The 15,155-nt window shown below is 39.7% G+C and overlaps 1 protein-coding gene across 1 annotated transcript; it reads right to left on the bottom strand.

The window, feature by feature from the left end:
• Positions 1-1,044: 1,044 nt before the first annotated feature.
• Positions 1,045-3,769, bottom strand: ved (ventrally expressed dharma/bozozok antagonist). The gene is made up of 3 exons (XM_015974704.3): positions 3,213-3,769; positions 1,772-2,031; positions 1,045-1,681 (listed from the first exon to the last, which is right to left on the bottom strand). Exons 1-3 carry the CDS (start codon positions 3,478-3,480, stop codon positions 1,340-1,342), a joined length of 870 nt encoding a protein of 289 aa, XP_015830190.3. The 5' UTR covers positions 3,481-3,769; the 3' UTR covers positions 1,045-1,339.
• Between the last annotated feature and the right edge of the window lie 11,386 nt (positions 3,770-15,155).

Consider the following 15,155-nt stretch of genomic DNA (forward strand, 5'->3'; position numbering starts at 1 on the left):
ACAGGTAAATTAAACTGAGAAAAAAATAATTAAAAATAAAGTTTGTAATAACATTTTAAATAACTGAAATGTATTTCTCCAAAATGTTTGTGTTTGTAAAATTTGAGTTAAGTGTTTTGGATACATACTGTTTTCTATTTTTATTATTAAAAATTAATAAAGGAGCAACGCAGTGCACACAGGCTGAACTATCCCAGTTACCACAAGGAAAAATTTGGTGTGCCACCCCAAAAATTTATTTGGACCCCGTCTGGCCATCCTTATCACAATTTTCTGGAGGTGCCCCTGAAGTCGTTACATGAGAAGAATTGTAAGTTGGATGCTCTGAGCAGTAATCTGGCTGCAGTTTCAGAACTCATACATGGAATGTGAAACAGCTTGGAGAACATTCTCAGCCTGGTGAAAACTGACACCTCGATTTGGCTGTTTAGTGGCCTTGAGACCGCAGAAGGCAGAGAGAAAAATTAATTAATTAATTAATTAACAATTTCTGTTATGCAAATTTGGCTCCCCGATGTTGGCCTTGAAGGCTGAATAAGTTCAAACTCCCCTGGAGAAGATACAGATGGATGCTCTGCCCCTCTCTCCCCCATTCCTCACAAGGATCCATAAACTCCTTGGATCAACTCGCAAGGGACTCGGATCTTAACATCCTAGACAAGAGACACTGCGACTGATCTGGGAGAAAGATCAAGGACTCACTACTGACGCAACACGCATGCACAAACAAAACTTTTACAGAAACAAATTCACTATCCCTCGGGTTCAACGTTCTCCTCCTGCCCTGACTCTCCTTCCCACACCTGGGCTGCGAAGGTTGAAGGGCGTACTGGATAGTTACAAACTCTCTCGCTTGTACGGAGGATCCTCGCCTCTCCCATAACGTTATTTATGTAACATTTGAAATGTCTTGTGCCAAAATACTATTGACCTTGAATTAAAATATTGGTGGATAGTTATTTTTAAGTGTTTGTCAAAGACCCAGTTTTAAGCACTGAATGTGGAACAAACAACCTGTAACACTTTATAAATAAAACACGTTGCTTAATGATAGTTTTTTTTATTGTAATCCAGTTGCACAGTCACACATTTCCAAATAAAACAATCAGTGGCTTCTAATTTAAATAACACGAAATTATACACAAAGATACACACATGTCACATCATTGCACACCACCCTGCTGGATCTGTGGCTCAGGTTCAAGTCTCAAAGTGTGGCACCAAACTTTTTTTCTGTTCACATTAATAAAACAAGCCATTTAAAAAAACACCTCAGTGTGGCTTGTGCCAGTCAAAAAAATTATCCAGCTTAGACTTAAGACAAGATGGTCTCCACTATTCAGTAGTATGGAGGGTAAGACGGGTACGGCCCCCTGAGGTGAGATGAGGGCAGCATGACTCCTTGGAGGTTGTACTGATAGAAGGAGTCCAGGGGGAGGGAGGGGGAGCTGGGGAAAGAGGAACTGTACTGAAGGCTGTGGGCATAGGCGGAAGGAGGTGTTGCCTCGGGTCCCACAGCTGCCCCTGCTGAGTGGTACCTGGGGTAGGGTGTGGACCTGTAGCCCTGCAGCTCAGGGTAGTGTATCAGCTGAGAGGTAATGTTGGCCTGGCACGCATGAGCCAGAGCGTCATGCACCGTCCTCTTCAGCTTCATCCGCCTGTTCTGGAACCAGTTCCTGATCTGACAGGAAGAAAAATCAAAATAAATATTAATAAATGAAAGTAATAAATTAGATTTTGTTTTAAGGATGATTTAATTTCCAAGTGTTACCTGTTTGTCAGACAGGTTAAGCCTCTTGCAGAGCTCCACCTTGTCCTGTGTTCCCAGGTAAGCGTTTTTCTTGAACGCCCTCTCCAGGCTGTTGAGCTGCTCTGCTGTGAAGGCAGTCCGAGGCCTCCTGCCCACCGGAGGTGAAGAAGGAGACGTGGAGGTGCAGGTGGCGTGGGTGGATGAAGACAGAGACGGACAGCCTTCGCTCTCGTATCCGGACGTCTCCTCCTCGGTCCCACTGCTGAAACCAGCCTCAACCGCTGGAAACAGAAGAGGGAGACCACTGTGTTTACAAAGTTTATGGAATTAAAAGTCACTTTAATAGGGCATCTGTGGTTACAATGTAGCTCATCATCACCAGCGTGTGAATGTGTGGATGGCTGACTGTGTTGTAAAGTGCCTTGGGGGGTTGAAGAACCCTAAGACAGCGCTATACAAATACAGACCCTTTACCATTTAATTAAACAAAACACATTATGGGCTACTCTAGGACACGTTTTGGATTTTGAAGTTTTTTTAAACCAGATTATCACCAAAATAATCTGATGGCAGTCATGAGTGATCAAAGAATCAGGGAGAGATAGTCATGAAGGAATCAAGCCAAGCTTCTAAACCTGAAAAAAATATATCAGCAAAGCAAGTATAGGTTTCAGTCATTAGATACATTATAGACCAGCTGTAAAACAGTAAGAAGCAACCCAGCCTCCATTATGAAATTAAAATGACATTCACAGACATATCTCTTTAAATTCTCCTCAGATTTAGGCAGAAAGAGAAATAAAAAATATGTGAATCTAACAAAACACGTTGTAAACATGTGATGAGGGGACTTTAAAAAGTATTTCACAGGCCTGAACTTTAATTTTCAGCCATTAATATTTCTAACTCATTTCTGAGGTGAAAAGTTAAATTGCAGAACAAAATGTGCCATAAACATCTAATAAATGCTAAACTTCATTGCTATTCACCTCAAAATGGTGTGTTATTAATGAATTCAGCAAAAGTTGGTATAATTCATGAAATTGAAGATTTGTGTTTCTTATGTAAAGTAAGACTTTAAGTGTTTATTATTAATCTTACGTCACCAAAATAAAAAGATTTACTTAAAACACAAACTGAATTGTTTAAAAATAATAATTTGATGTAAAAAGCATTTGTTGACCTTTTTGAATGAACATATTCCACTACAGGCATTTAAAGTATTTGTGTTTATTACAAAAAAAAATTTTAATCATTTGGATATAAAAGGGAATAAAAACCTAAATAGTTCCAAAGAAAGCTCACATTTCTGAATCTTTCATTAAACATAGAAATTCAATCAAATCTCTTGTTTGCTTGTGGTGAAGTGGTCTGCAATACAACTTTTGTTCTGCTTGAGTGATTAGGCCAAACACTCTGAACTGAGTCTTTTTGGGCTTTAACAGAAGACTGAAACTCTTACCTTGATTTTTGGGAGCAGTTTGGTTCTGCGTTGCTCTCTGGTTGGATGCAGTGAGGTGCTGATGTTCAGGTAAACTTTCAGACTTGTGGTAAAACCCAGGCAGACTGTCTGAGTGTGTCCCCCAGCCTGCAGGCTCAGAGGCTGGGCTGATGGAGGTCTCTGGTCCTGCTGGGCGGCTGCTCTGGGCCATCCACTCGATAGAGAAATGTCCCCTCATGGCAGCTGAACACTGAAGTTTGGCCCCAAAATAAGATGAGTTAATAATCATTAGTTTTACTGTGAAGCGGAGGGTTCTTCTCAGGTGTCTTTTGCTCAGGTTCAGTGTTCAGAGTGATCTGAGTGCTTGTGAAACCTGACTGTATTTATAGCAGACGTCTTGGCTCATTTCAACCTGAAGATCAAAGCACACATCCTCCCCTCCCTGCTTCCCCCTCCTTCAGCTTTCACAACTGGAGTAATTAAGATGTCCCATTCAGTCTCAATGAGGCTGTTACAACCAGGCTCCAGTGAGTCTGGAAGGGACCTCGCCTCACTTAACCTCACCCCCTACCTCCCTCCTTCCTGCCTTCAACACAGATAATAGACTCACCTCAGTCCCCAAACCGTCTGCATCTCTCCCGTGATCACATCCACACTGTATAATCGTGTAGTAGTGGTTTGCAGAAGTGGAAAGGGAAACATTTCCAGTCAGATTAGAGAAAAAAAGTCTAAAAATTACCCAAACTGAAAGAATCTTAATTCCTGGGAGGAAAATATGAAAAAATTAGAAATACATGAAACATAAACTGGATCACTTTTGATTGTTGATAGGTAGTCAGCTTAATAAGTATAAAAAACACTGAATTAAAATAACTGTAGAAATGTAAAAAGTAAAAAGAAAAACTGTGTATTTTATTAATAAAAAAATGCTGTGACAAGAAGGAAAAAAGGGAACTTGAAGTGAAAAGACAAACCACGGCTGTGCAGTTTTTGCTTGTGTTTTTACTAAATTATGTTTTACAGGATGTAATAAATGAAATATGATGTAGATGTTCTGGTTGTAATCCACATTTTTCACCGTTACAGTTTAATCTGTAAGAAAGTGATCATTGTTTCAGCCTTTAATCATCTGATGCTCCTCAAATGTTCAACAAAAGAGCCTCTACACCACTCATCAGGTCCAGTAAAGCAGGATCAGCTTCTTCAACAAGACATTTCCTGCATTTTCAGGTAAAAAGAGGCTTTCGGGTTAATAAGCAAGACAATGAGCACGGAGTGGCTTAACATACAGACAAGAGCTAATCCAGGGATGATCCAGAGATTAAATGACAGTGGTGTGACGGTTTACATAACAGAGAAATACGCACGCACACACACACACACACAGACACACACACACACACTGACAGCCTCACGCACACACACACACACACACACACACACACACACACACACACACACACACACACACACACACACACACACACACTAAGAGCATTCTGGTTGTGTGATTGCGTTTTATTTTTGAACAAATTCAACATTTCATTTTTTATCACATCAGTTTGGAGACATCAAGGATTTGCTTTTGCAGAACTGAAATAAAACCAAGATATTAAGCATAAACTTTACATTTCTTATGAAAATTCATGTTGACAGCTGAATGAGTGTAAAACTGATTTTCCCCATGTTAGAAAAACATAATAATAATAATAATAATAGTAAATAATAACAATAATAACAATAATAATAATAATAATAATAATAATAATAATAATAATAATAATAATAATAATAAAGTGTTTCATGCTACACAACTACTGAAAAATAAGTTGTGTCAAAATAAAAGTATTGATTGCAGGACCTAATCATTATTACTCCATATTAAAGTTTGTTTTTCAATAAGAGGTGTACTTTTTGAAATAATTAATTAAATAATTAAATTCAAATAATGAAGATTATCTGAAAATATTTTTAAATAATTGAACACATTTTGTCAAATTGGTTTCTTTTTATCTATAATTTTGCTTTGTTTTTGTTTGTTTTTAAGGAATTTAAAACCTCATGAGCCCTAGGCCTTTTTTTTTGTAGAAGTCTGCTGGAAAATGGCATGCTCACACTTTAACGAGCATGTTTCTGTAACCACAAGGTCTATTTGATTCATTTTTGTCTCATTTAAAAGGAAAACCTTGTGGGATCTGTTGAAATGTGTATTGATTAGTACATAGTCATTTTTACGAAACAATGCCATCAATTTGCTGCAGCGCTCCAGTTTTCAATGTCAGCTGATTAGGTTTAAAAAACAAAACTTGCGGCCCGTTTTTTACTTTCATTTTCAATGAAGTTGCTGGCCGGAGCTCGGCAGTAACTCCCCATGTCATCACGACACTTCCCTCTTTTGCGTCAAGGCAGTTACCACAATATTACTACCAAGCGAGGTGGAAGGAATGCCGCAAAATTCGTGGAAGGCCATGCCGGCATGTTGCATTTATAAGACACACTGTTCCGGTAATATTACATCAATTTGCTAGCACGGTCTTGTAAAAACGGCTTTAGTGTCACTGATTAAGTGTACATGGACATGGAACATTGGTAAAAAAGTAGATTTTTTTTCTTTGCAGCAGTAGCTTCAAGCTTCAATAAATTCACAGCCCTATATCTTGACAGCAGGGCCTTGACACCAACTGTTTTTCTATGAATATCTTTAGGATGTGTGTTTGTTTTGGTCTTAGTGCTTCAGTATCGTGACTTGTCTTTTTCTTCTGGAGCCAGTTAATCCTATAATGTTACAGTTTTTTTTTTTTGTCAGTCAGTGTGAGAAGCTAAAAAGCAGGATCAGGTTATTTGAGCAGTGTCCCTGTGGTTTTAGCGGCCCTCACCTCCAATCATCTTTATCCAAATTTCTTTAAAAATCCTGACAAAAACTGGGACTTTCAAAGGTGAAATATGGTGGAGAAGAAAGTAGCTTTTGGAGCCGACATTAATCAGGAATCACAAGACGACAGATAGAAACAGCAGCCTGCTGATTGTAACAGTTTAAAGTTCAAACAACTGCTGCCCGTCTGTCCGTCTGTTCATTGATGAAGATGCGTGATGAGGCAGATGGAAGGTCATCCTCTTTGAACATCTTAGGTGTGTTCTTGCTGTGTCTTTCTAATTCCATGCTTTCGTTCTTTATAAACACAGAAACAGTTTTGTTTACCTGTTTTGTAGCTACAGTTTCGCCGACGGAGATAAACGGAGAAGGAAGTGACGCGCCACCATCAGCGTCAGCCTGAAGAAGCCGGCAGCCGTCGGCGAAACTGTAGCAACAAAACAGGTAAACAAAACTGTTTCTGTGTTTAAAAAGAACGAAAGCATGGAAGGTCATCCTGCTTGTCCCCTTCACCTCCGTTCTGATGTGCTACACGCAGCACCAATGCAATGTCATGTGACTTTTGCTGAGGACGCAGGAACACAAATCAGACCCATTTGGTATTTTTAAACTGGTGAGGTTCAGAGAGAAAACCAGACAAATGCGTGATTGAAAAACTTAAACATTGGCCTCTAAAGCACATTCTTTTCCTGATTTATACGTGGAAAACTTATACATGTTTTTACTGCATAGTCTAATTTAAGCATGTCCAAAATTAGGCACAGGGTCTGTTTGCAGCCTTTGGTGAGATTTTGTGTGGCCTGCGTTTTTCTAGGATGTTGAATCTTGTCTTTACGGTAAGCTGTTGAAGCCAGACTTTCTAACATTTTTGTGATCAGATTATTCTTAATATTTGCCACTATGAACATATTTTGATGAACAAAAATTAAAAAGGTATCATAACAATGAAAAAAGAGATAAAAAATGTTTAAAACAGCATAAATCTACTATGTGACAGGATCTTTGGACCTAGCGGTTAGCTCATCAATCCGTTCAAAACTAATTCTGTCCAGCCTGAAGGTCATTCTACAAAATCAGCTATCTACACAAACTGAAATAGTAGTTGTTCATAATCCTTTCACAGAAACCCACTTTTAAAAATCTGACCCACAGCTCTAAGAATACCCACCTCTAAATGTGCTCTGTTCATATAATGTCTGACAAGTGAGAAACACTGAAAAATAACTGAGTACTGAACCAGAACCAGTTTGGAAAAACTCACTGAACTTTAGGCTGAATGGGATTTTAAGCCAGCTTAAAGAACCTCAACATGTCACACTGAGCCGGTTTTGAAATCCCCATAGCAACTCATGCCCGCTGATGTAGGCTGGATGACTCCTTGTGGCAGAATTGCATCACAGAAGGAGGAGGATGAAGGGAAAAGGTGACAGCTGCAGCTGTACTAATGAAGAGTCAGACCCAGAGCCATCTGATCTTGTTTGAAGATGATCCCAGATTGTATGGTGATGGAGCCTTAAATCATCTGTCGGTGATCCTGTCACTCTGAGCCGCCCCCATTCCAAACTCAGGAACTTTTTTCTTTTTTATTTGTGGAACTTTTTATTCCACAGCATGAACCCAGCTTTAGACTATCTCTAATTTAAGTGAAGTGATCCCATAAAGTGGAGTTTAATTTGTGTCACACTCTTTCTGTCTGCTTTGTCACATGTTGACTTGTCTCGTCCTCAGACGCTGTACGTGGAGTCTATTAGTCGTCCATACCTGGCTCAAAGATGTCTGAACAGAAACAGATTGTATGAGTCGTGTTTGTGTGTTAACGCTGCTTATCCGTGGCGATGGGGGTCATCGATCCTTGTCGGCCCCAGTCCTAGGTCTGGGATGTCTGTGGGGTGACAGTCTTGCTGGGCTTCTCTTTGATTGGCTCCATTCAGACCCTTTCATCTCTAATGGGCCTGTTTGCTGCTCTGTTATGGATGCAAATACCCTGACCTCCCAGCCCCCCTCCCCTTCCTAAGGGGACACATGTCCCAGTGGAGTGCGATGTGGAGCTCAGATCCTTCCTCAAAGTGTGTATGAAAAGATTTACTGGATAAAATGTCTGCAGCAAACCTCAAAATGATCACAAATGGTTTCATTTATCAGAGGTGGTTGGATAGGTGGGGGGTGGGGGGCTACTGCACCCTTGCAGTTATAGTATTGACCCCTCCAGCTGCCCTTTTGCTTTCATGTCCTCCGAAAATGTTCTATATTTGCTTCTGTCATGTTTCATAGTAACTAAAATAGAACAAAAAGATTTGATTGGGAATCATTTCTGTTGCAGTGTGACCTACAGCTCGGGTTCGAGCTGGTATCAGCAGCAGCGCATTTAATCTGCTTTTAATCTGATTGGTTCAGAAGACTAAAGCAAATTTTAAGCCTTTGTCTCCTACTTTTCCTCAAACAAGGATGCTCAGTGGGTCATTGGATCAAGATACCGGGAGAGTTTAGAAAAGAGACAGAAAGAATTATAGTGTGTAGTTATATTTTTTATACATTCGGGATGTTCCTAATTTTAAATACTATTACAATACTTTACGGTGACAGTGAAAAGATGGATTTATATTGAATTTGTAATGATTGCATGCTATTTTCTGCCCTTTACTGATTTATGCTTTTGATTAGCCCCACCTCTTCACTGCTTCAGTAAAAATGTACGTCACTGCGGCAAAAATAAGAAAGCCTGCGGATCTCCGCTCTACAACAAAACTAAAATCAACTAGAGTGTTTTCACAAACATCATTAAACCACAAATGTAGGTGACCCACCTCCAGTTTGGACAAATTTGTAGTGACATTGATATCTGAGTTTGGTCAAACTAAAACACTCATATAAGGACATCAAATTTACTAGACCGTACCAGTAAAGCTCAGAGAAGAAACCATGCAAGTGCATTTAAACATAAGTGAAACAACAGATGGTGGAGGAGTAGATTAAAAGCTCATCCCACGTAGCATTATTACCCAGAATTTGGCCTTCACAACACATCCCAACACCTCAGAAGACAAAGTCCTACTGAAGCCGTTACGTGTGATTCATTGTTCTGCCCTGATTCTCTAAAGATAAACACAAATATCTCAAACATTCTGAGACTCTAAAACACATCAACATTCAGTTCTTCAGTTTAGTGGACATGAAGACCAGAGGACCTTGGTGCTAAGGGTCAGGGGTCAGCAGGACAATACAAATCACTATATGCAAATGCTTCAGTCCAGTAAGTGAAACCATAACTGAGTGATAATAATAATAATAATGCATTGAGCTTATATAGCGCTTTTCTAGACACCCAAAGACGTTTTCACACACTCTCACATTCACACACTGCTAGTGATGGTAAGCTACTTGTAGCCACAGCCGCCCTAAGGAGGTCTGACAGAGGCGAGGCTGCCATTTGGCGCCGTCGGCCCCTCTGACCACCACTAACACAGGCAAGTTGGGTGAAGTGTCTTGCCCAAGGACACAACAGCAGGATACCCCTGGCGGGAGCTGGAATCGAACCCATGACCCTCTGATCATGAGGCAACCCGCTCTACCTCCTGAGCTACGGCCCCCGATCATCATGTACCTGACACAAAATGCCCCGCCTTCACTCCAACATCGTTCTAAACCTTCTTGTTGATTTACTTGGCCACAGGTGCTTCTTCTCTGGCATTGTTCTCCTTGATCTGGAATGACTGACCAATAAAAATAAACATGTTTCCAAGGTGAAATTGACAGAAGCTCATCATCTTTACATCATAATGGGGATGTTTGCATTAAAGATGAGAAAGATCAGCAGGTGATTAGAACGATGCTATGTGTGGGTGACACCAGTATGCCAGACATCAGGTGTGGCAATGTCCTGTGAAAGAGACCAGCCCAGAATTCAGGACATGCTGGGATCATGCCCCTAGGCTGGGGACAGCTTGGTGGGAGGTTGACGGTATGACAGTTTGGGCCTCCATGCTTTGGGGTTTTACCCCATGAAACAGACCTGGATGAGCAGACAGGGTGAGTGATGTATCCGTCGTTTTCTGATAGTTTTCACCAAACTCAGCAATTAAACGAAATACACACACTCTTCTAAAAACATTAAGTCCAAAATAAAAATCAGGGTCCGTTCTAAAGGTCGGTAAGGGTAACAGTAACTAATCAGGGTAATCGTACTTAGAAAACAATACATGCACATGCATATTTTATTTAACACATTCATGATCAGTTTGAAACTTGCAAAAATGTACCTAGATGAATTGTTTTTTTACAAGATGAAAGTTATGACAATATGGTGCTTTACACTCTCAGTTACTGTTAACGGTCTCATGGACACAAGTAAGCAGAACAATGCAGAGACGCTCCAGACATGGCTTTAGAAGCCCAGTAGCTACCAAACACCTCAGAATGTGTCTCTTTGATGCCGAATGGATTCCTCTATGCAGATCAAGGCCCTGATGACACCTAATAATCATTGATCTCCACTGCCGGCAGTCTCTGGCAGTTGCCCGCCCCGTCTGTAACACAGTCAGTTAAGACCTCTTCCCCTGTCTCATTGATCCCTATCAACCTCATCAAAGGCTCCCTGGGCTTTGATGGGGCCAACAGGACTGGTCCCGGTGGATGAGCAGGCACTGCGACTCCCTTCATCAGACGGGAGGGGGTGCAGAGGCTCAGGGGCTAGGTTGTGAAATTCAAATTTCTGACAATAACGTGGGAGCTGGAGGTTGTGTTGTGATGCAGATCACCTGAAGGTGTTCCCTTAAACATAATCTCATCTAAATTATTCTTCTGATCAGATTAACTCTGATTATCCCTTATACACAAAAAAGTCAGAGTCTCATGTTTGTTAACCTGCTGGATTTTTCCTAGTCATAGGGACTCTGAGATTACTCCCAAAGAAGTTTTGGATGAACAAACTTATAAAACATTTGCAGTGCTGAGGAAACAGGAAGTACAACTCTTTGTTGGTTCAATAGAAGTATCACTATCCATACCAAAGGAAATTCTGAATGACAGAATCTACTCCATATAAATTTCTACGGCAAATTTGATCCTAAATAAAATTGTGTACCTTACTCTACAATTAGCAGAGACAATGAGCACAAAATCTTGCTTTGCAAAGTTTGGTCTAGGAACAATCTATTGGAAACTCCTTGGCCCCTAGCAGCATTCTGGTGGGCCAATCACCGCTCTCTATAGGGGTTTCAAACTGATAGAGTTCTGTGATTGGCCCACCATTGTGGACCAATCTCATCAAAGGCTCCCAGTTTTTCTATAGGTAAATAAACTGTTTAAGATAACGTTGTTAGCTTGATATTTTACCTTCCATTAACATAAGTTAATGGTGCGTTCGCCTTCTCTGAACTCAGAAATTCCAACTTTCGAGTAGGAAAAATCAACTGATTGATAAAGAAAAGCAAAAGGAATGAAGATACACAGTAAATTTAGTTCCTAGCAAAGATGTTTGCTTCAGTTTAACTTGCAGTTCATAATACTACAAGGACCCATCACACAATCTGTCCAGAGGGGAAAAGAGGAAAAGGAGGCCATGTAGCTGGGTTTTAGAAACAGTTGTGGTTAAAGGTTTTCATATAGAAGATTTTTGTACAACACAAATGATAAAATACAAACAGTTGTATGATATTTATCGTGATTCTTATCAAACATGGTTATATATTGAGAATTATTTATATTTATATGATTATATATATATTGTATTCACACACACACACACACACACACACACACACACACACACACATATATATATATATATATATATATATATATATATATATATATATATATATATATATATATATATATATATATAAAGAGATTTTATTAATTATTAAGCACAAGTAATCACAGGGTTGTTATGGGTGTCTCCAGCCACCCATTAGTTTGTCTGTCATTAGTTTCTGTGAGTCTAGTTTAAACTGAAGGCAACTGAAATGTTCTGGTCCACTTGTTTCCAGCTAAAATCATCATGTCCTGAATGACAGAGAATCTACACCAACACAGTTCTGAATGTGAAATGTATGATACGGGCTCAGGAAGGATCGGTGACCAAATGAAGTGAGGATGAACTACAAACAAATTAAATCACTTTTTAAATTAATTTAATCAAAAATACAATTATTCTGTAGTTGTATAACTGTCACATTTTCACTGGTCCCATGTGACGGGGCCATTTCTGAAACATGTCACCAAAGTGTCAAATGTACCAAATCAGAAATTTCAAATAAAAATTTGAACATTTTGAGCCAAACATGTGTCTCCATCTGCTCACAGCTCTATCTCCCTTTACTGGATGTTCAGCCAATAGGCTGCATTCACATATATAGGATGGCCTGCCAGGCTAACAAAATCCTTCATTCACAGTAAAATAACAGCACAGCAGCTCAGAGATAGACCTTTTGCTTCACACATTCAGTGTCAAACACACTCCTGTGTTAATGCTGATGTAGGAACGGAAAATAGAACCAGCTCTCCCCCAGGATGACGCTGAACATCACATCACACGTCCATCATGTGCTTTAAAGCTGAAACCCAAGCTGTTTGTGCACTAGAGTTGATTCATAGAGAGACGTGATGGACTGAGAGGAGATGGAGGTGTGAGCAGCATCGCCGTCTTTGATGTCAAACTGGTGTTTAGAGGTTAATGAGGTTGTTAGGAAACACCTACTGGTTCACACTGACTCAAAAACACACAGTGACAGGAAACCTGCAGCTCCTCACAGGTCTCTGCTGAAGAAAACCGCTCAGGGCTTGAGTTAGTCCGTGAGATAAAAAACATTAAAAATGATGTTCTACATAAACAGGCCTGTTGTTATTTAATGTTCTGTATGATGAATTATATTTACTAGAATTTTTGCTGCATGTCAAAGGTGATGAAGTAAACTGCATCTGGAATGTTAGAATCAGACTCAAAATGACAGACAAGTAAAGTACAAGAACTTGAGTAAGAGTACCTAACTACTGTTTTTTCTTGCTTTCTATTTAACATTTAACCAGGAAGATCACATTGAGAAAATAATATCATTCTCAAGAGAGATTTTGTCAGGCAAAACAATTATAGGTCACAGTCACAAATAACTTGTCAACAATATTGACAACCTGGTCCTAAATCAGATGTTCCAGTCCTACCGGGCTTAATGGCCGGGTCTGACTTTTACCGCGTGGAGGTGACAGATGGCACAAATCTGAGGAGGCAGGAAGCACCAAGATTACACACTAGGATGTGTGGCAGCCATATTTATTTCTGTGAGCATTTGCAGAATAATATTTGATCTGAGCAAATAAATACTTATTTTAACCAATTCAAAAGAAAAAATAAATGAAATGTAAATTAAAGTTTGACAAACCCTTTACAGAGCTCTGTCATGTTTCACTCTGACAGGTGGAATCATTGGCATTTTAGTCTCACCTTTTTTTTCACCTTATTTCCTTTAAACCTTTATATACCAACCCATTTGTGTTTTTATAAAGTGAACTACTACTTTGCTACTACAGACATTTTCCATGAAAAGGAGGAGAGAAGTTAATATCTTATACTATCTGCCCTTTAAAAAAATAAACCCAGAATACTTACATTCAAACAGCTTATTTTTTAATCATCTGCCTGATGTGATTTTCATACTAAATCAGACACCTCAGACATCACTGGACTGCAGCTGAATGTCCTAAACTGGAGCTGGACCCACTGTTTCAGTACTAAACACAAGTTTCCAAAATCACAATAAATACAAAACAAAAGTGTTTTCTTATAGCTAAAGAACAGCCATTAACTGCAGGTGAAGCATCAAAAACATTAAATAAAAATGACGATCTCCAGGTTTGGTTTCAGGACTGAGTGAGAGCTCCGCTGTGGGGTGTTCCTCTGAAGACGTGTAGATGACACGGTTGAAAGCAGGTCACTGTAACACAGATGTGTCTGTGGGGATAGCCACTGTTTGACACAAAAACTGTTACACTTAAAAAAGGCTCCACATGAGCTGCAGAGGAAACACACACACACACACACACACCTGTTCTAGTGTTGGTATGCTGATGCCGAACTTCTGAGGCCGTCCTGAAGCCTTCAATGTTTCATCAGCATGGATGTAAGGATAGTTTGCATTCTCCAGGAGCTTCAGGCTAGTAATGAGAAACATCTGAGATGAAGTGTTTGATATAAAAACAATCAGGTAGAATGAAAACTTCCACCTGAATCTGAGCAGAAAAGCTCAGAGAGATTGTCGTCTTTCACTGGTTCCTCTTTCCTTTACAACTGAGATTCCTTTTAGTTCATCGTGCTGAATATTCATTCATTCCTCAGTTTTATGTTTAACAAATTGCTTCTCAAAGGACTGAGTTCAGAAAATGTGTAATTTTCCTTACATTTTGGGTTAAAATATCACTATTGTCATTGAAATATCAGTGTGCACAAACAATAACTGAAAGAATCCCAGGCTGTTGTGTTCTGAGTGACCTGCAGGTTAATCTAACAGACTCCCTCCTGCTTACGATGATAGCTGCTGAATCACAACCATTATGGGATGTGTCTAAAAGATGTGATCATAAAACACAAAGAGAGGAAGGAGGAAAATGTGGGTTTGTCACAACAAAAACTGTAATTTCAATATGACAACTGGATGTTGGTTTCCTCATTCTGAAGCCCTAGTTATTGTGCTTCTCTTGCTTGACACATTATCTGTTAAATTGCTGTTACTCGATTGCAGCTTGGTTGTACAGGTGTATACTTCACCAGGATCACACACACCCCAAATCGGAGTACACATCTTTGTACATTTTCTGAACATACACATTTAGTTTGATTGCTATGTGGAGCTATTTTGTGTCTTCACCTCGATTAATTTTGCTACAAGAGCTGTGGAACACATTTCTCATTTGTGGGATAATAACGTCACAAGCCTGAGGTGGGGGAGGTTGGACCCAAGGTGCAGGAAACCCAAAACCACACGGAGTTGCAGAAAAACCTTTATTCCAGAGACCGGGAGGTGAAATAACAAAAGAAGGACTGGAATCCAAGTCTTCAGCCCAACAATCCAAGCATCAAAAAAACAGAGATAAAACCCTAC

This window comes from Nothobranchius furzeri, chromosome 6 (assembly GCF_043380555.1).
Source record: "Nothobranchius furzeri strain GRZ-AD chromosome 6, NfurGRZ-RIMD1, whole genome shotgun sequence".
Lineage (NCBI taxonomy): Eukaryota > Metazoa > Chordata > Actinopteri > Cyprinodontiformes > Nothobranchiidae > Nothobranchius > Nothobranchius furzeri.

Bases quoted from the DNA above. Each gene is read 5' to 3' on its own strand.
- ved (XM_015974704.3), bottom strand. From the start codon at position 3,480: ATGATTATTAACTCATCTTATTTTGGGGCCAAACTTCAGTGTTCAGCT. The intron at 2,032-3,212 runs GTAAGAGTTTCA...TTCTGTTTCCAG, and splicing joins AACTGCTCCCAAAAATCAAG to CGGTTGAGGCTGGTTTCAGC. The intron at 1,682-1,771 runs GTAACACTTGGA...TCTTCCTGTCAG, and splicing joins TTAACCTGTCTGACAAACAG to ATCAGGAACTGGTTCCAGAA.